This window comes from Alligator mississippiensis, chromosome 4 (assembly GCF_030867095.1).
Source record: "Alligator mississippiensis isolate rAllMis1 chromosome 4, rAllMis1, whole genome shotgun sequence".
NCBI lineage: Eukaryota > Metazoa > Chordata > Crocodylia > Alligatoridae > Alligator > Alligator mississippiensis.
In genome coordinates, this window is record NC_081827.1 from 220,884,596 (window position 1) to 220,906,751 (window position 22,156).

A 22,156-nucleotide genomic window follows, 5' to 3' on the forward strand; every position below is an offset into this window, starting at 1 on the left:
GATGAAATGGCAGGATAGACTTGTGATTACAATTGCTGAAGTGTGGTGGTAGGACAGTTAGGGTATTACAGAAGTGATCTGTGCACATTTTACAGTGCTGTAATTTAAAGCACTTTTAATAACACTATAAAGTTACAGCACTCTTAAACATGACAGAACTGCAGTATTGGGGGGAGAGGTGAGGTGGCCTCTGAGCCTCCCTGTACTTTTCAGGCTAGGAAGCAGAGAGCTCCACAGCCCCCTGGGGCTTCTCCACTTCTCTGGAAATTTGACCAACATACAGAAGTTATTTTAAAGTGTTGTAGGTTGCAAATATGCTGTAAAATACAGAGTTTCAAATGTAATGCTTCATTTAACAAGGATTCATTTAAAGTGCTGTACTCATTTTTAAAGTGCTGTAAAGCCAAGCACTTCTGTTAAGTCACAGCAATAAAGCACTTTAAAGCAACTTGTGTACCCTTAGGTATTATCTAAAGACACAACTTAAAGCCCCATTTCAGACTTGTACTGAAGGCTGCCCTGTAATAGGTTCCCAGCCTTCTGATGGCCTTAAGGCCCTCTAGTCACTCCATTTATTCAGACTCTTGCTCCTGTCATGTCTTTTCCCTTATCTGACAACTTATCCAAATCAGAGCAGCCTTCCTAGGCTCCTTCTGTCCAGAAGGAGTTTTACCAGGCTCCAATCATCCTCACACAAATTGTCTCTCAACAGCTTGCTCTCACATCTGGGAACTTCTAAAGCTTCCAGTGGGAGACTCCCTCATTAGCAGAATGCCCCACAGCTGATTTTCCTTAACAGGACTGACTGTCTCTTCTAAAGGAGACAAAGCACCCTACTACATGCCTATAGTCAGCCCATCTGTAAATGAGTAACTGGTCCCTCAGGCTGAGGAGTTTTAGAATAGATGTGACTCACTTTATGAGTACTGGCTGCAGAAACAGGTGTGTCTTAGAATCATGAAGAAGTACAGCTTGAAAAGGTATCAGAGGGTTATCTAGTCCAGTCTCCTGCTCAAGTTAAAATCATCCATGTATAAACTATTCCAGACAAGTGTTTGTCTAACTCTTAAAAACTTCCGAAGATGGAGTTTCTACAACCTTCCCAGTCATGTGTTTGAATGCTCACACTCACAGTGAGAACAATCTTCCTAATATTCAACCTAAATTTTCCTTGTTACAATTGAAGACCATTACTCTTGGTCACCAGCCACTTTATAACCACCCTTAGGTATTTCAAGACTCTTACTGAATCCCTGCTTAGTCTTCTCTTCCCCAGACTAAATAACCTGATTTCTTTCAACATTTTCCATGATCCTATGGGTTAACTCTGGTAGACTTTACTTATAACTTCTATGCTGAAAATCATGACTGAAACTCAGAAAATCTAAGATCTAGTTCTACCACTGCCACAAACTTTCTCTGATCCCTTCAGTGCTGGGTGTCAGCTTCTCAGTCTGTAAATGGTGCTGGTAGTGGTAGTACTATTTGTAGTAATAATAATTATATTTACTCACTTCAAAGTATTGTGTTAAGTTAATCTTTTTCAAGTGCTTTGAGTTCCTTTTATGAAAGAGATGCTATACAGAACTTAAGGTTTATTCATGTCATTTACAAATACATTGTTATCTAAAATCTTCAGGGGAAGTAAGCAAATTAGGAAGCTCTCTGTACTGTCAAAATATTTGTTAGAAGATGGTCTCATGCTCTCCCAAGTATGATTCATAGACTCCAGTAAGCATGTTGCTGCCTGCTTTAACAAAGGTTAAATTCTGTACCAGCTTTGTAACAAAGGATCAGTTTAAATTTCATTAGAACTGAAATCAAGCCCACTGATTACCAACTTATTTCAGTGTTCTTAAAAACACAGACGATTCCACTTTTTTCAGCCGGCAAATCCTTTTTGGATGACAGGGAAATCAAGACTGAAGGAATAATGTTTCAAATAGGAGGGCAGATACTGGAGAGACTGGCAAGTGCTCAGGTTTGCAACCCTACTTTGCATCCTTTGATTTAGGAGAACTTTGAAGTAAAGCCTCACTGAACTGAGAAGCCAAATTGTTCTCAGTTCTATCCATGCAACTCATTAGATCAGAATCTTCACTTGAAATCCTGTGGCTCATTCAGATGTAGCAGAGCAACTTAAGCCAGAGTCTGGATCCTCTTTTAGCTGAAGGTGATATGTATTTCAATCAGAAAACACTTCCCATATAGAAAATGGAGAGGTGATGATAAAAACTCATTGGGAACACTTACCCAGAAGGCTAATGAGTTTATGCACAGCAACAATTCATCTGTGCTTACAATTCTATTTTAATGTTAAATAGTTGAGATTTCAGTGCACTACAGATTCTCAGTTACAGCCTTTGTCCGAATCCAGCTAGCAGAATTGAGAATTGAAAAAGCAAACTACTTGGTGATATATACTATAACTTTAGTATTGTGAATTTTCAGGAATATCATGCATCTTTGCAATATTTGGTGCTTTTGTTGGAGTCTCAGGTGCTGTGCTCAGGTTACTGCCTGACATTCTTAGGTTTTTTGTTTGTTGATTTTTTTTAAGTTAGCTTCCAGCCTTCATGACTACAGAGAAAACTTTGAAAATGTAACTCCTGAACATTCCAGCCACAAGACAAATATAAAACAATGCCAACATTTATTATAGTTTATATTTTAAAGCCAATCTTGTACTGATCTAGGCTTGGATGCATGATATTTAAGTACCAGAAGTTGGCAGTATTTTAACTTACTCCCAGAGACGAGTCCTTTCCCCCTCCTCTAGAAGGACATGGAACCTTTCCAGTAATAGAGGGTTCCCCTGAACAGAGGGGGCAGGATTTGGGGTGCTACATGAAGACTGCACATCTCTGAAGCTAAAAAACCGTTTTCTGAGAAGGGCTTCTTTATGCTTTCTTAAAAGAGGAATCTGGAATTTCTGTTTCAGAAGGAGGTGCAGGTGGCAGAGTATTATCCACAAAGCAGTTGCATAAACAATAAAGAGAGGACTACACCACATCCAATTTGAGTCCTAGTATACAGCTTTGCTGCTCAGACTGTGTGCTAGAGAGTGGATTTGAGCCTAAGTGATATTGTAGCTAGCATGTGTATTGCTGCCCCTTAATTAATCAAGGCTTTTCATCAAGGTTTCAAGTGAAAAGATGCAATTAAAATAAGTAGGAATAACTGATGTAGAAACAGTCCTTTTAGGAGTAAGGTGTATATATACAAATGGGGCTGGTACATTAGCCATTGAAGTGTGTATGTTAGCTTCAGTGGCACACATACATGCACGCACGCCCCCTCAGTATCAGCTGGTGTCTTCTGGATCTAGTCCTGCAGACCTTTACTGAGATGAGTCATTCCACTAACTCTTTTAGGATGACTCACCTGAGTAATGTTGAAGAATCACACCCAGGTTGACTGAGATGTGGTAAACATTTTCCAAAGTGACTAAGGTATGTGCAGATCACATTCAAAGTTAGTAAGACTTTTACTTCTGAATCTCCCAGGCACTTTTGAAAAAGTCCCATTACATGGATCAAAGTCCATTTGAGTCAGTTGAAACTTTCCTATAATCTTCAGCAGATTTTGGATCAAATCCTAAATGCATTGTTGAAAGCTCTATATAGAAATATTTTAATGAAGACTTTAATATAAAAGCCTAAGCACAAGGGAACGCAAGGAGTAACTTGAACAGCTTATTTCACTTAAGAAATAAGAACTCGATTCCTGGTATTATTGAATGCATTTTCAAAAATAAGCAGGAGCTCACAAACCAAAAGAGTTTCCATCTGGAGCAAAAAAGAAAACAGGAAGGAGGAGAGACTTAATTTATACAACTGAGTGAGCCAGAGTCAGAAGATTAGAGTCTGGCTCTTGCATTGGAAAAATGGGGCCAAATCCTGGAGTGCTCTCACAGTTCTTATTCAAGCAAAATGGAAAACAGTGACTGTCAGAGCTAAAGACTCTAAGATTTGGCCCTCTGAATATAGGTAAACAGGGAAACAATATGCTAAACAGGGAAAGCTACAACTTGATCCCAGAATGAAATCTACAGCATGGAGCAGAAATCAGGAAGACAACTTAGAGCAGGGCTGTCCCATTTCTAAGTGGCTGGAGGCCAGGCACCCTGTGGGCCTCAACAGTAGGGGCCATGTGCCCTGTGGAACCTCCCTCTTTCCTCCCCCACTGCACCATGCACTTGTCAACGCTTTTCCCTCCATACAGGCTGTAGCATCATGTGCTCATGCCATATCCTACCGAGCCCCACACTATGTGCCTGGCCCCCTCACTGCTGCACCACATGCTCGTGCCCACACGGACCCTTGCTTTCTGCTGTCCCGTAAGGGCCCTCCCCATCCCACTGCTGCCCAAGGCATCCTCACAGGCCCTCCCCCACACTGCCCACATTGCTTCCCTGCATGTCCCCAGGCTCACCCTGAGCTCCCCCAGCTGTACTGTGCTACACTGCCTCATCCCCTGGGACGAGTAGGCAGCAAAAGCTGAAGGAGGGAGGGGGAGCCTGAAACAATGGGGAGAGTGGTGGCTATGTAGGAGCCCAGGATCCAGAACTCAATCCCTCACAGGCCAGATGTAGCCCCCAAGCCACCAGTTGTACAGCCCTGACTTGGAGCACCGCATCCATTCCTAGGCAAACACAGGAAATATCAGATATTGATCTGATTCTTGCCTGAAGTCCAAAGCTGTTTGCACTTCTTTGCTCAATTTCTAATTTTTCTTGCAAAAGAAAAGTACCCAAATGATGAATTATTTAGTGCAAAGCTAAAGGGAAGCATTTCAATATATGCTACAGATGCAGAATGTCAGCAGTGTTTTGCCATCTTACCGATCACATTCTTTTCTTTAAGGAGCTACGATCTGAAGTGGAGCTGGAGGCATTTGGTGACACAGAAGGACTCAATCTCTCTTTTGCAGCTCTCTGTAACAATGGTACCACTTTTTCAAACCAGAGGAAATGTTCTCATATAAAAGTAGGAGACACAGTAAGTAAATAACAGAGTCTCAAATGACATTCATTCAAGTAATGTTGAGAGAGATTTTAGAACCCCCAAAGTAGAAAAATTATTTCCTTTATTTAATAATTTCCCTCTCAACCAAAAAGTATTAGATCATACCTAATCAATTCTTGTCCTGTTTTGCCCAGAGTATTTCCAGTATTTCATATGCTACAGCTTCAAACAGTTAATATATTTTCTTTTTCAGGTCTCCTTCAATATGACTGTGAGTCTACCTACCTGTGAGAAAAATAGGAGACATATTGTAATAAAGCCGGTGGGTCTGAGTGATGCCTTGGAAATTGATATTCAGCCAGAATGCAGCTGTAACTGTCAGCAGGAGGCTGAGATGAACAGTTCCAAATGCAGTGAAGGGAAGGGTTCTTATGAGTGTGGGATGTGCGTCTGCAACCCTGGCTACATGGGTCCTCACTGTGAATGTGATGAAAACTCCCTGAGCACAAGCTTGTGCAAAGGCTCTCCAGAGCAAGCCTCCTGCAGTGGGAGAGGTGACTGCTACTGCGGGCAGTGTATTTGTCACCTCTCAATGTATGGAAATATTTATGGGCCATACTGTGAATGTGATGATTTCTCTTGTGTGAGATTTAAAGGACTGCAATGTGGAGGTAGGTCCCCTCTTAAACTTTTTCTAAAATCCACTTTGTAACCATTAATAATGTATAGACTTATGTCTGGATGTGAGCCTAAAGCAGAAAACTATTTATAGACCCTAGCAGAAAGCTATGGATCTATACAGTATAACTTAATGAATCCACCGTGCTCGGGACCGAGCATCTGCCAGAAATTTGAAAATTCCAGATTTTTGAAACTGGACCAGCAGCCGCCCACAGAGCGGTGGCCTGGGGTGGTGGATGCCAGCAGCAGCCGACACATGCAAGCTTCCCCCTCTGCTGCTCCGGGACCAGCCGCCACTACTCCCCGATGTAGTGTATTTTTAAAAAGTGCCGGATTTTCAAGAATTCAGAATTTTTGATATCCAGATTTATGAGGTTATACTGTATTATTAAAATGCCTTAATTTTAATCATTTCTGTATAGAGAAAAGTATGCTTATATCCTCTGAACAACTTCCAACAGTTTGACACTTGTGGTACTGAATCTCCTAAAATAATAAGATCTATAATTATAACAAAATAAATATTTAACAAATAATGCAAAAGAGCTTTAAAATTAGAAACCTTGCACCCGTTCCTCAGCTAGTGTAAGCTGGCATCATTTCATTGGGACCGTCAATTTCCACCCACTCAAAATCTGTCCCATTGTTCCTAATATTTCTAAATATTTTGGTCCACCTTCTTAGTGAGTGTTGATCATTTTGGCTCTATTGAAGTATAGGAAGCTCTGTTGACCTTCACTTTCTGGTGAGCCAGTCCCAAATTATAAGAATTCAATGTTAAATAATTATGAAAGTATGCCCTTCTTAATCTCTATAAGCCTGATTTTGACAAATAAGATTTTACACCAGTAACCCTAATTATCTCAATTGGAATTGTTCTTAGTTTGCATGAATTTTACTAAAATCAGAATTGTAATCTTTACCATCTTAATCTAGGCTGAATTCTGCTTTGCTCATCATTGCAAAGTAGGAATAACTCCACTGAAAACAAAGGGAATAACATTCAACTTGTAGGAAACTGGAATGGGATGGTAGTGAATCAGACAGTCATTAGTTATTCTGGTGTACATAAAAGGATATTTGGACCTATGAGTATTGCACTGTTTTGCAACTAGTCTAAGTGAGATTCAAAGTCTTTGGGTGCCTATAGGGGTACTTGTTCACATTCTAATTAGAGTATGATTCACATTCTAATTAGAGTTAGAGTAGACGCTACTTAGAATCTAATTGAATCTGCTCTGCATTCTAATTAGAACACTCCAGCATGGCCTCATTATCATGTGTATAAGCCCCCACGGGCACATCCAAACGAGCCTGCACATGCCTCTTGCTGCATCTCAAAGCAGTTTGAGACATGGCAGGAGACACACTGGGAACCAAAAAATGTTCAGCGCAGGCTCAAAATTAGATACCTGAATATCCAAATATCAAACCCCACCTCCCCCTCCCCCCCCAGAAAAAAGCAGGGCAGGGCATGGTCCAGGACTGTGCCATGAGGCAATAGGAGGCTCGGGTCCTCCAAAGAGATGCTCTGGTAGCCTGATAGAACGTCTCTATGCCTATCCCTTGCCCTGATGCTGCAGCACACTGCCTACCTATGCAGGGCAAATAGCGATGCGGGCTGCAGTGACCTGGCCCGGGCTCCATTCCAGGTAAGTAGGGGTAGGGGGGTGGGGGGGACTGTGGAGGGGGGTATCTTGGGAGGGATGTCTCACCCCCTACCCTCCCACAGGGCCCACATTCCCCTCCCCCCCCGCACAGCCCACAGCTCACCCACAGCAGCAGCAGCCATTGGGGTGCTCAGGGCCTCATGGCACAGCCCTCCCAAGCAACATAGTGCAGAGCAGTGCGGCTCAGCCTTGGCTGCCTGGCACCTGGCACTGCCTGTGCCACATTGTGCGGGCCCAGCCCAGCTCAGCACATCACCACACACCTGCAGGCAGCTACGGACCACTTGGGCTGTCACTCAGGGCCCCGTGCTGCTCACGGGGACTGCCTGTCATGCTGGGTTAGGTCCCATGCACCATCAGGTTAAGCTGCTTCCAGGCATATAGAACCTGGTCTGGCATGACAGGTGGTCCCTGTGAATGGCATAGGACCCTGGGTGACAGCTTGAGTGTCCTGGAGCTGCCCAAAGGCACACAGCACCGTGCTGAGCCAGGCCAGGCCCATGCAATACGGCACAGGCAGCACCAGGTGCCAGGCAGCTGGGGTCGAGCCACACTGCCCCATGCTGCACAGGGGGGCTGCTCCAGGAGGCCCTGAGTGCCCTGATGGCTGCTACTGCTGCCAGTAAGCTGTGGATCATACGGGGGGGGGATGTGGGCCCTGCAGGGGGTGTCAATCCATGTATTGTGTGGAGGGGACTGTGCCCTGTGGAGAGGCAGGGGATCCACCCCTCCTGAGCAGTCCCTCCATGCTCACAGTCTCCCCATAATAACCCCACACCTACCCACACACCCTAAGCCCCCCCCATATTTCTCCACACTCACCTACACACCCACCCACATCCCCCTACACCACTTCCCACCCCACTCCTGCAACCCCCACATCCCCCCATCACACACCCATTGTACCCAGCTGCCAGATAGGATGAGACCTGCTGGTAGGACCTGTGGCTGCAGGTGCAGCTGTCCCCACTTTCTAATTAGTGAAGGGGTCAGGAGGAGCTCTATCTGTTTTTTGATAAGAAAACCAAAAGCAAACATCAACACATATAGATATTTAGAATTTATTTTATTATGATGATAGAGACACTGGTAAACTTCCAAATTGCTTTATTGAAGAAATGGACTTTGGGGTATTTTAAAGAGTGAAATTATGATTTTTTTTAGTCAGAGATTTTGCAGTTTTTAAATAGGGAACACCAGGACTCCTGCTAGTGAGGCAAGTGTCAGTGCCCAGGCAGAGGAACCTGCTCAGGGCTGGTACCCAGGATCCAGCTGGAGGTGACTGATCTCCTGGCTACTTGGGCCAGGAGGACATGCTTTGACAGTTCAAAGCAGGCCACCACACTGAGAACATCTTCTTGGCAATAGCTGCCCACATGGCAAGGAGGCAGCACACATGGCACTAGTGCCGCACAAAGGCCCACTGTGCAGCCACTGGCAGCTGCCCCAGAGGTGTAGATGCCTCTGCTGTGGCCATGCAGTCCACATACGGGTCTGGCAGGTGCACAGCCTTGGGAACACATGTTGTTGCAAGTGGCAGCAGGTCATAGCCAGGCAGCAGCTCCCACTGCCAGATTGCTGCAGTGCAGTGGCGATAAGTGGGGGGGGTGCACAGGGTTGCATGTGCACCCCCTGAGAGTGCTGGACAGGCAGCATTCCCCACTTAGGCAGTAGGCTGGGGGGCAAGTGGGAGCACTGGTGCCCCACTGAGAGTGCCAGCCAGAGAGTGGTGGTGCCAGGAGAAGCACCACTGGCATTTCCGGGCAAGCACCGCTGGCACTTCCAGGTCAGTGAGATCAGCTATGGGGAGATCCCTCCCCCGTGGTTGCTGACTGGCCCTGGGGGGGCAAGTGCCCCCCCCCGACTCAGGAGGCACCAGTTGTCCATGCTGCAGTGGGTAGAGGGTTCAGGGAACTCTCTGTTAGGGCTGCTTCAGCAGCCCAGCTGGCACAAGAGATAGTGTTCCCAGGTACCAGTTGGCTGGGCCCCAGAAGCTCTTGAGAGCAAGTAGCCTTGAGCTGCTTGCCAGGGCAGGATTTTGTACTGCTGGGGCCAGCACAGGGCAGGTTTTTATAGTGCTGGGTAGAGTAATCACCTGTGCTGGCTCCAGGCTTTAGCTCCCCCTGGCTGCAGGTCTGGGAGGAGCTGGGCAGGGTTATTTTGCCCCAAGTGGCACAACTTGCCCCGCACCAAGGTGCATGTCTGGGCACATGCAGTGAGGCAAAAATCCCCAGCTCAAATTTGTGCCGCTCCTATTTGAGCTGCTGCAAGCGCACTTGCCTGCATGTGTGGATGCACCCCATTGGTGCACATGCTGCAGGCATGTGCGGTTGCAGCAGCTGAAATAGAAACAGTGCAAATTTGAGCCGGGGCTATTTGCCTCAGTGCATGTGCCCAGACATGCACTTTGGTGTGGTGCAAGTTGTGCCACTTGGGGCAAAATAACCCCGCCTGGCTCCTCCCAGATCTGCAGCCAGGGGAAGCTACAGCCTGGGGGCAGCACCTGTGCTGGCCCCAGCAGTGTAAAAAGCTGCCTTGTCCTGGCCCCATCAGTACAAAAAGCTGCCCTGGCAAGTAGCTCAGGGCAACTCACTCTCAGGAGTTTCTGGGCTGTCCAAGTGGGCCCTGCATTTGACCAGGAAGGAGGCTCTGGCCGGGAAGGTGCCCAGAGACTGCAGGGCCACTTTCCTTTCACTTGTCCGTACACATCTCTGGGCAGAGCACCAGTGAGCAGCATCCACCAGCTCCTTGAATGCCTTTGAGGACTGATGGGTGTGGCCTGGGGGGCTCTGCTCAGTGTCCGCCTCAGGCACACTTATTTTCACATTTTGACCCTTTGACCCACATGACACTCCTATCCTGGTTTTTTCGCCTTTTTTGTCCCAAGAATTCTGTTGTATCGTTCATCCATTGGCCCCACACATTAGGGTCTTAGAGTCCACAATACCTGAAGGATACAAATAGACAGCAGTTTCTGGGGCACGGCCAGTTGGTACCTGAGGACACTACCCCTTCGGGCTGCTTCAGCAGTCCAGCTGGCACAATTGAGAGTTCCTTGCACCCGCTACCCACTGCAGCAGTCTGGCAGTGGGGGCTGCCACCTGAATGTCACCTGCTGCACACCAGTCCCAGATGGGAACTGCACAGCCAGTAGAGGCATCTGCCTCTCTGGGCCAGCCTCCCATGGGCTGTGGCTGCAGAGTTTGTGCAGCATGATTGCTATGTGTACTGTTGCCTGGCCATCTGGGCAGCAATTGCCCGGAAGATGTTCCCAGTGTGGTGGCCTGCTTTGAACTGTCAAAGCATGTCCTTCTGGCCCCAATTGGCCAAGATGTCAGCCATGTCCAGCTGGGTCCAAGGTGCCAGCTCTGACCAGGCTCCTCTACCTGGGTCCTGCCACTTGCCTCCCTAGCAGGAATTCTGGTGTTCCTGATTTGAAAACTGCAAAATCTCTGATAAAAAAAATCCCAAAGTCACTCTGTAAAATACCCCAAAATCTTTGTTCCTCCACAATTAGAAAAAAAAGAGCACTATATATAAAGAGAGACAGAGAGCCAGCAATGAATTGGGCAATGTTTTATTGATATATCTACAGTGTTAAAGCAATTTGGAAGATTACCAGTGTCTCTGTCATCATAATAAAATTAATTCTAGTTCATGGACTGCCCTCTCACAGGGCTACAGCCCCCCAACAGAGATCACATGGCTACCACCCTCCCCTCAGGGCCCATGTAGTCCACCCCTGATTGCTCCCCAGCCCCCCGGATTGCTGCCCCGCCTGGGCCTGTCCCTTGCTGGCTCCTGCAATCCCCCCTGATGGCTGCCCCACCCATCCCCATCCCCCACTTGCACACACAGACCCACCGATGTCTGCCCCATCCAACCCCAGCCTCCAGCACATTTAAAAAAAAAAGTCCTGCACTCACCAGCTGTAGCAGTGGCTGTAGGGGTCACTGGGCCTGGCAGAGCCTTCTGCACATCATGGGGCAGCAGGCAGTAACAGGGACCAGCCCCAGCTGTCTGGCACCCTCACTGCCACTGCCCCATTGCACAGGTGCAACTGGAGTTGGCAGGGCGCTGTAGAGCTCTGTGCACTGTCGGGCAGCTGGGGCTACTACAGCTGTCACCCAGGGCCCAGCACCGCTCAGCCTGTATGTCCCCAGCTGCCTGACAGTGCACAGAGCCGTGTGTTGCCCTGCCAACCTCAGCCACACCTGCACAATGGGGCAGTGGCAGTGTGGGTGCTACGTGGCCAGGGCCAGTCCCCGCTGCCCATGGCTGCCCTGTGCTGTGCGGGGGGGGGGGCAGCTTTGCCAGAAGGCCCCAGTGACCCTGAAGGTAGCTGCTACTGCCAGTGAGTGTGGGGTTTGTTTGTTTTTTTAATTGCTGGGATGCTGGGGCTGGGTGGGGCAGAAATCAGGTGGCTTCAGGCGGGCTGGTGGGGCATGGGGCCAGGCGGGGCAGCAACCCAGGGTTTGGGGAGTGGGCAGGGAACGGGGCTGGCAGGGGTCCCCCCATGGTCCCCTAGCCCCTCCTCCAGCCCCCTCCACTCCCTACTTACCTGCATGGAGCCCAGGTCTCCAGCTCCTTGTGGCTGACATGCTGCCTGCCCTGTGTGGTATTTTTTGACTAATATTGCCCCCATGCTGCAAATTTGCAGTGTAGGGAACGTAGTTTTGTTCCCACACATGCCTCTTGCAGCACCTCAAAGGGCTTTGAGATGCTGTAAGGGGCACGTGCGCACTCATCTGGACTCACCTCAAGGGTTTAAAAATGGTTGCTAGGGCACTTTATCTAAACCTCATCGAATGAGGTTTAGATAAAGCATCCTGCAGCCATTTCTAAACCCATGGGGTCTTAATACACATGGCAGTGAGGTGTTTTAGAGTGGCTTTTCAAGAACCAGTTTACTTAAAACACCTCCCACCCCTGAGCACATGTAATGGCAACCTTTATTTTTTACTTTGCACTTGCAAGGGATTATTATAATGGGATGTGGGCTAATAGGAGTGAAAATGCCTATTAAATAGAATCCTTGTAATCACTCCTTTTTCAGTTTTAAATTATAACATTGATTTTGCAAAATAATAATTTATTTTTCCAGGCAATGGTGACTGTGACTGTGGTGAATGTAGATGCCACAGTGGATGGACTGGTGAATACTGTAACTGCACAACTAACACTGACTCCTGTGTTTCTGAGGACGGTATTCTGTGCAGTGGAAGAGGTGAATGTAGTTGTGGAACATGTGTTTGCACACATCCTGGGACCTCTGGTAACACATGTGACAAGTGTCCTATGTGTGGTGACCTTTGCAGTTCCAAACGGTAATGTATTGGTTTTACCATGGTTGTGGTTTTTACTTTGTTTCAATATCTATATATTTTACTTTGGGAAGAGCACTCCTGGGATTTCTGAACACTGTTATTGGGTCCCAGTACAAAAACCTGATGGCTTCTCTGCTTCTCCTGTGTGGTTTAATCATAATGTAGAAAAATTAAATGTTTCTTAGCATTGCTCCTGGAGATTTCAAACTAAGTCTTAGGGAAAATACCCAAGGCTTAACTGTCAGGGTACAATGTCACACTTTCACTTCTGCTTCTGTTTAAAAAAAAAAAGCTGAGTAGTACTCTGAAATGATGATGTTGAATCCCACTGAGTTCTTGGAACAGAATGACAGAATAACATTTGCAACTTGTGTTAATTCACTTCTGTCCATGAACCCCTAGAGCCAACTTCCACTCTGAGATCCTACTCCAGAGTCACACATGTGCAGTAATTAATATTCCAAATTCTGCTAAATGCAGTTTGACTGAAACAGGTGCATCTTCAGTGGAAGTATTCGAGCCAGTTCAGTGGGGATATAAACAGTGGTGTAATCTATGCCTCAAACATAAGTTGATCATGAACTGAATGCAACAAAGCAGTATAACATTCTGTGAGCATGTAAAAAACACCTAGCCTGCATATTAAGGTAGCAGACGAAGGTACGTCATGGAAAGCAACTAAAAAGAGAGTGTAAAGTGAAGCATAGTCTCTAAACAAGGGTTATCAAAGATACAGCCCATGGGACAGTTCTGGCCCATGGATCTCAGACCAACCCAACATGTCACATGCAGCAGGCACCGGCCCCAGCCCTGTCCATTGCATGCAGCTCTCAGGGCTGGACCTGGTGCCACAGGCACTGCACACAACACAGGAGGCCAATTCAGGATGTGTACTGAATGGAGAGCTTGCACCGGACTGGCCCTGTTCACTGGCTGTGACTGGTCTGAATTGGCCCCACAGACAACCCCTGAATGCTGGAGCAAGCATGCAAGGCTGGTCTGCCACAGATGCCACATGCAGTATGCTCCCCATGCTGGCCCCACCTGGAGTGCAAGCCCTGAACCAGGGCTGGCATGTGCTACAAGCACAGGTCTGAACTGTGTGTGTGCACTGCAAGCGGCACAGGGGGCTGTGTGCAATGCCCTGCTGGACATTGCTGTGTGTGGTGCCCTTGCACACTGGTTACAGAGTTGGTCTGGATTGGACTCCCAGACCATCCTCATGCACCAGAGCCAGTCCAGCATGGACACCTCATATAGCATGCTGCATGCCACCTCTACACACAAGCCCTGGACCAGGGCCAACATGCACTGCAGGCAGTGAAGCAGGGCTGCTCTGGGGTGTGTGCTGCATGACATGCCCACACTAGACCAGCCTTTTGCTCTGATTCCAGTGCCTGGGGCTGGTCTGCAAGCCTGATCTAGCACACAGATCAGCCCCATGCTCTGCTCTGAACATACACATTCTCTTCTGTACTATCCCAAAGCCTTTCAGGGCTAAATTCAGCTTTGATGAAAATAGGTAAAACTACGTGCTTAAGCCAGAAATTGAACTGGTTCACAGAATACTGAGTTACATTCATGCTGCACATTCCCTGAGTGCTCTGTGAATACAAGTTAAAGAAGATCTAATTACTCTTCCACCTATTTAGGTTTCCATTGACTGAGGCCAGCTTCTCTTCCATTCTGCTTTTAGAATATTGAAAGTCCATTGCCCTATTCTCAATTTGCACCACAATTACTGAGAGGAAAATTTCGTCCACAATGTGTAGCTTCTCCCACCACCATTTCTGTCACTGCTAAATTTGCTCTGTGGAGCTGCATAACAATTGAATCAAATCCAAGCAGTATCTTGTACAGGCCCCGGTATTGGGAGCTTATATGAATTGAATAAACACAGCCCTTGAATATAAGTACATTATGAATTATTGTGTATACATTACACAATAATGTGTAAAATATGTATAATACATTATGTATTATACTGCTGCTGTTGATAAATTGACCAATTCAACAGACTCATATATTATTTAGGTATATGATGGACATTGAGTTAGTTTCTTCATTGTATAATATAATATTTCATATCACTCATTTGTCAGACATCTTCCTCTTTTCTCTTTCTCTGTCACTGTCATAGTAAATGAAACACATGGCTGGAAGAGCCAAGAGAGAGAGATGGAGACTTGGTAAAACTTAGCTAGGGCAGCTGAAAGAGAGCCAAAAGCCCAGGTCAGAGGTGACAGAGATCTATGGGCAGACGTCTGAGAAAGAGGGTGGTACTTTGAGAAACATGGCAAATATGACAAGAACACCAACAATACTGAATGTACCTACATCTGATAGGGGCTATCCCATTACCCACTCATTTACTCTATTCAGTGACTTACTTGAGAGAGATAAGGTCGCCCCCATCTTGTGAAGATAACCTCAGTAGCCTCAGCATTATTCTCTTAGAGGGATGTAATTCAATGCAAATCTGTAATGGCCAGTTTCTTTTTATTTTATTGTCAGTCTGACAAGACTGTTCTTCTTAGCTCCTAAATGAGTCAATGCTTTAAACCCAGAATTGTTTAAATATAGCTGGTGGTAACAATTTTCATATGCAAACTTTATGTTCTTTTCTCTTTTCAGTAGCAGACTCTGGACCTGCTCCAACTCCCATTGAATCGGAGTGGCTTTTCATCAACTTCAGAAGGAGTTGGACCAGACCCTCAGTTTATTTTTAAATAAGATTCTGGTCTTTCTACAATTAAATAAAGTCAATAATATATTTTGTAGTTGCTTTTCCAATAAGTTGCTTTAGTTTAATTTGTGTTTATATTATTAGCTCCTGAGAGTAGTGAATCATATTCTAGAGACATCTATTAAGACACCTGAGCAAGGTTTTTAGTCTCTTGGTAAATATAATACATTATTCAACAGATTTTCAACACAGGAAGATTTATATTAAGTGCCTTGGCCTCCTCTGAATTAAGGCAATATCAAATATTAGTCCATTTAGTAGGTATTCTTCTGAATGGTATTTAGTGTATACTTAATTCAGAACCTTTATCTTGGAAAATGAACATTATGTATGAGTAACCCCATATTTTGAGCTGACACATGAATAATGCTGCCTCAGGTTCTGTCTGGTAGCTAACGAGCTTAGAGAGAAAGGCCTTAATTCAGGGTTGTTTTGTGGTGATACCTATCACATTTCTGAGAACTACTGTATCTATAGCACAGGACCTTTTGTTAATTCCTTTTTAAAATGTCGACAGCAGGCATATTCTCTTTTATATGCAAGTGCTTTGTGGCAGACAGAGATTGATAAGTACTTGAATTATTTTTCAAAGGATCTGCATTGAATGTTATTTGGCTTCTGATGAACAGTTACAAGGAGAATGTAGTGAAAAATGTAAATTGGTTGATGCAACTGTCAGTACTGCAGAAGGTTTGTACATTTATTATCTTTTACTTATTAGTGGCAATTCTAATTGTGATAATTTTATGTAAAAATACACATGGGATTTGAAAACAGTTGCAATTTTTCCCCCTGATGGGTGGTAATCATTGGGTTTGACCCAATGAATGACAATCCACATTGAGAGTATCAAATCCTCTTCTGTTTTGTAATTAGGGACCAAAAAACATCTTTATCAATATCAATCAGAACTATTATATCCCTCCAGCTTAACTAACCCATTAGTATACGACTAGTTTCCTAACCAGTTCACTAAGTTCTGGCCTTCTGTACACAAATACTGCCCTCAATGACAGCAATATCCTGACTCAAACATCTAAGTGTAAAATCATGCCCATTCTGTGACGCTCAGTATGGTTTCTATTATCTTACAAATAGATTAACCATTGAGAACTCTGATGATTGCAATGAGAAGTTCAACAGACAAATTGCATTAGTGCACAGTTCAGATTTTTTTTCTTCTTGTTGCATTTGATCAAGAAGTTTTTAAACTTCTTAGAATAGGGTTCTTCCCTCCACTGTCAATGCAGGGACCCCACTGAAGTCAAGAAGAACTCCTAGCATTGACTTTGAATACAATATTACCCTTGCAGACAAAGAATTGTAACTTTAAACAGGACTGTTGTGTCAATAGGATTATCTTTTTCCTTATAGGATCACCATATAAGAGCAGATGGGCACCTTTTCTCGTTGCTGTACTTTGGAAAGTATGTAATTACTCTATTTCCAATGGCAACAAATCCAGTACTTAGATGTATTGTAATTCTGAGGCCAGGCAACATGACCTGTACTGTACATACATCATAGACATGACTTCAGCTTCTGATCAAACAAATATAATAATTTGAGTAACAATTCAGAATGCTGTGTCCACATCTTGGTATTGAACTAATCTGCTGGCCACTTGCCCACAACTTCACAGATGGAAGCAATGCAATGACATTTACTGCCTTTCTGAGATCAGCCTGAGCACAATGGTGGTGGTTGTTACAAATATGAAGTGCATAAATTCTAAGTATTTCTCTTGTGGGGGAAAGATTTTAGTCCACAACTTAATAAATAATTTAAATTATTGATTATTTTAACTTCATAAAGTTTAAAGACTTTCATTAAAAGTAATTGTTGTTTGAAGGCTAGGAAAAATTCTTTGCCTGGTACTGCTACTATTAAAGACAAAAAGTTTCTAGAGTTTATGGTAAAGTACAAGAAGTATATTTTTGTAGTAAACTTCTCAAAACTGAACAGACAAATGAGTAACAGGCTTGTTTGAATATTTATTTAAAAGCCTGTGGGTAGAATGAACATTTTTGAAATGTATACCTTATAACCTCTTTTTTCCACTGTGTTATTAGTACCATTTTTCAGAATGTTGTCAGTGGACTGCAGATCTGTGTAACCAAGGATGCATAGAGTACTGTGCTTTGTGACATCATAAATAGTAACGAGATCTGGGAACTGCCCATTGCCCTATTTCCATACATAGTGTACACAAGAAAGAGATAATGCCTCATCTCAATTCTGTATCTATGCTTTTATTCAAGTCCTAACTTTCTTCAGCAATTTTAGCTTTAGATTTTGTTCCTATCAATAACAATGGTTGCAGTGAAACCTGCATGATAGTTACATTCTAGTATCACAAAAAAGTTGCTTAAAAGTATATTTGACCATAGGCGTCAACTTTTATTTTTGCCTGGGGAGAAGGCTAAGATGATGAACATGTGGAAAGTTTTACACATTTCAGGTGACAGTCCTCTTCCTGAAGGAAACCAGGGCCCTCAGACCCCCCATGTACTTGACATCTCTATATTTCACCTACTTTACACTTGATCCAAGGTATCTGAAGGTGGTGGGTCTTTTTTTTTTTTTTTGGCATACAAATAGCCCTCAATAAAAATGCCTATACTTGGCATTGATTAGAAATTATGCTTTAAAATAAAAGATGATCTAAAAACAAAAAAAAACAACCCTGTAAAGGAATTGCTCAAATGGTGTATTAGCTGCCCATGTAACTTTGTAGCTATTACCTTTCTTTTGTTGAATTTATTTTTTCCTGGACTTAGATCACAAGATATTTTGGGAGACCTCCTAGGTATGTTTTCATAGTGCATAGGAACCTAGAGTCTAAATCTTGATTGGGCCATCAAGGTACTATTGTGACAACAATGTATTAATTTTGTTTGATTCAAACAAGCAATCATCCTTCCAGAACTCTACATAGCCTATGCTTTGTATGTGGAATTTTTGTTAGGCTCTTGAAGGATCAGATCCAATTCCTATTAAAGTCAATGTCAAGTCCAAAGTGTGCAGCTGAAGAAGACTGCATGGTGCATGCATAATGTAGTAGTCTGTAGACTGAGGCTAAGGTTCCAGTGAAATCTTCACTGGTCCCAATACATCTTATAAGCTGTAAAGAAGTTATAGAGGCTTGGTCACTTCATATAGTTCCTAAAATGGATCTTAATTCTCCTCTTAGGAGCTCTGCATCCCATTTGCTTTGTAAAGCAACTTTTTGCCATTTCCTGATTTTGAGTACGTAACTGTACAATCTGCATTAAAAAAATATTTTTTTTGCTGGAGTTTGCCTGAATTGTGCACCTGACAATGCCCTCTGCAGAGTCAGTTTCACTTCTATGTTGGTCATCAGTTTCACTTCCCAGTTTCATGTTAGTGTTGCATTTAGAACTACTCTGCAGAAAGGCTGCTGCCTCTGTACTCTTGCCCCTACTCCAATAGTGTGTAAATGCAGCAAATGTGGAGGATACTATATATGTTAATGTTCTGCGTGCATGAAGTAAAATTGCTTGATTTGTTTTAAGCAACCCGTGCACCTATACACACAAAACGTCGGGCCTGCTGCATGCTCCTCAAGCTTTGTGAAAGTTATAACAAAACAATTTTTAAAGTCCCATACAAGGTATTTAGAAAACAGTGTACAAAACCTTGGAGCTTTTCACAAAAATGGTTTAATTTCACTTTAGTGTAAATAACAAAATATAAGTTGATGGTTTTCCCTTTAAAGTTGACAGCTCCCATTAAATTTGTATTTAGCTGTGATGCCCATTCATGCGTTGCAACAAAAAGCACAGGCACTAACCTTACAGTCCTGCTATTTAAAATGAATTTTGCATGCTGCTTTACCTAGTGTCATACAAAAATGCTTCAGAGGGAAGTGAACTTGAATCATTGTTTTTTGTTCTTGTCCTTCATATGTATTTGGTTTTTAGTTAACACTTTACCATTGCATAACTTACTGGTTCATTTGTTTGTTGTCGGGAGGAAAGAGGAAAGGATAAATGTATTTTGTTTTGTGTTATTACAGAAAAGACAGACAAGCTGCGATAAATTTATAAATGTTGTGGCCTAAATATTTTTGGAACTTATCTTGTATCCAAGAACCCACTAAGAGATCAGAGTTTCATGTATTTTTAGGGCTTGATTAACGCTCTAATTGGTGCTCTACATATGCTATTAGCACAGAGCAATAAACTCCAGTGCATATTGTGCCAAAGTTTATAGCTCCCAGGCACTGCATTTGAAAGTGCACCTGGGATCACAGCATGTTAAGCCAGGTTGGTTGAGGGGCCTGGAGGGGCTACGGAGGTACTGACTGGGACATGATGGTGCTCTAGCATGGGGCTAGCTGGCAGGCAGCCTCTGCGCTGAAGCATGCTTTTGCCCCAGCCAGCCCCATCAGTGTCTACATGTGCACTGCTGCACACTAAAGAACTCGGCCGTAGGATAGTACATGTATTTACAAGTACTAACCTGCTGCAGAGTTAGTTTTCTATGGCCTAATAGGGCCACACATGTAGATGTTAAGACTACTGTACAGCTAATTAGGCAGCTTCATGTACATGAGACTAATGATTAATGACTCCAGTTTTATTCTAATGTAATTCTTAACTCTGTTGTAATCAATACAATTAGGCTGGTGTTCAAATGGTGCAGTGTAACAGTTCGTTGCCGTGTATCCTGTCTGCGATACAAATTGCATAGGTCTAGACATACTTCTATGTACACAGGGAACATGCTATGAATATGAATTAAAAATAATTTAGATCTTGCCTTGGATTAGTGAGCCCCATATCCTAGATAAGGTAAAATAACTTATCTAGGAAATGAATAAGCTGAATATAAGTTAAATGTTAGAAACTCAAGCAGTGTTGCTGCAATTCAAAAATCTTGAAATAGGTCCTAAAATTATAGGATTCATTTTAAAATTATACTTTTAAAGTATAATTGTGATAGAAGTATAGAAGTGATACATTTTGGGGGAGGGTTGCTTTCTGGTATTCTTTAAGCATTTAGGGAACACACAGGTCATATTTTCAAGGCTCTGTCTACAACCTTAGGAAGTGTGGAGTTAGAGTGTGTGGGTGTTAGAAATTGCATTTTTGTGAATGAAAGCTGAGATTCTTTCTTGATTGACTGCAAGAGCTGGGCTTTACCAATATCACAAGATTTGTGGGAATATTGCCAAACTGGCAATGCAGTAAACTCAGTTGATAACATTATTATTTTTTTCTGCCTTGAGAACAACACTTTTAATCTTTTTCCACAATAAAAGTCAAGTAAAACAATACCGCCAACAACAAAGTGACACTTGTCTGTCTGCATGTTACTTGGATGGATAACACTCTATCTCATAGCACAAAGGACAGGCTTAAATCCAAAAGCTTCTTACAGTAAATTTCCTTACACATTTCTAGACTAAATTTCATTTACTCTGCTGTGACATTCCTTTTCTAACAATCTAGGGGGCACCGACAGCCCACTCCAAGTACAACTGTGCTGTGTACTAGTGTCTGAGATACATAAATACCAAATAAATAGGTGGCAGAAGGGGGAAGGCAGCAGAGGTAGCACAGGCACTGAGGGGACAAGGGGCAGGGTGTGGCATGCAAGTGCCAGGGTTGTAGGCACTGGGGCAAAAGTGGAGGCAGGGGAAAAGGAAACAGGGAGGCATGCACAGGCAAGGGACAGGGAGGGCAGACAAAGGAGCCAATGTGGGGGGAGGGGCAAAACCAGGGGTCTGTCCCCTTGCCCCCTGCTGCTGCTTTGGGGAGAAAAATCTAAAATTATTGTCCAATAATTAGATTCTATACATGGAAAAGTATCACAAATTTGTAGTTTTCCACGTATATAATCTAACTATTGGGAGGTCATCTTAAATTTGAAGTTGCCTTGGATTCAGGTAAATATGATACATATAAAATGTATCCTTTAAAATTCAGTTATCATCCCCAGATTATTGCTTATGCATGTATTTTGTTTAATTTGTTTTGATAGGCAGGTTTGAGAGGTTTAGGGCTTTTCAGTACAATTAATCCATGTGATGAACTCTTTAGCACTCCCTGGTTCAGCAAATTCCTGTGAGTTTCTTTCTGAGTACAGAGTGACCTTAAATGCCAATAATATTTCATTAGAAAAATTTCTGACTTTCCTCGTGTTTCTAAAACTAACAAAGCTTATTTAGTCTCTCTGAAATATATTAAAAGTAAAGCCAATTACAGCTATTGTATATATCTCTTTAAACTGTGGCTTGTAACAGAAGCAATGACAGACCTTCACCTATAGAGGTAATAGTAGGGATTTCTATAAAACAAAATATTTTTTTTATATAAAGATATTATATCATGTTAGACTTAAAATCATGGCATTGGTATACAGTCTCATATTCCAATCAACTTGCTTCCTTTTATTGTCTGCCACAGCTAGGTTTTTTCTCCACTGCCTCTTGAATGAACTCAGCATGAAAGGTTCCCAGCTTGGGAAAAGTTTGAAAAAAAATAGATTAAGTTTTCTTGCAGAAATACACTAAATGGAGGGACAAGTAAAAATGGGCAGACTCTCATCTTGGATTACTTTTTATCTTCTTTCCACTGAATCACATTACAGTGATCCCACAACTTTAGTTTTCTCTTATTAATTTATATTTACTGTTGTGACAATAAATGCCATGCTAAACTCTAAGGACAGCATTGTGGAAAGAATAAATGGCAGTCCTTTTAATGGTATCAGTATCTGTTTGATATGTGAATATCT

At 43.4% G+C, this 22,156-nt stretch overlaps 1 protein-coding gene across 3 annotated transcripts in view; it reads left to right on the plus strand.

Annotated features, from left to right (window-relative positions):
- ITGB6 (integrin subunit beta 6) overlaps positions 1 to 22,156 on the plus strand; it is a 62,940-nt gene that overhangs the window by 25,364 nt on the left and 15,420 nt on the right. For 2 of the 3 annotated variants that reach the window (XM_006273816.4, XM_019480296.2), the window contains exons 10-13: positions 4,866 to 5,000; positions 5,221 to 5,638; positions 12,423 to 12,645; positions 15,984 to 16,081. In XM_006273816.4, coding sequence (XP_006273878.1) covers positions 4,866 to 5,000; positions 5,221 to 5,638; positions 12,423 to 12,645; positions 15,984 to 16,081 — 874 coding nt within the window. The other variant, XM_019480297.2, reaches the window with a different exon arrangement.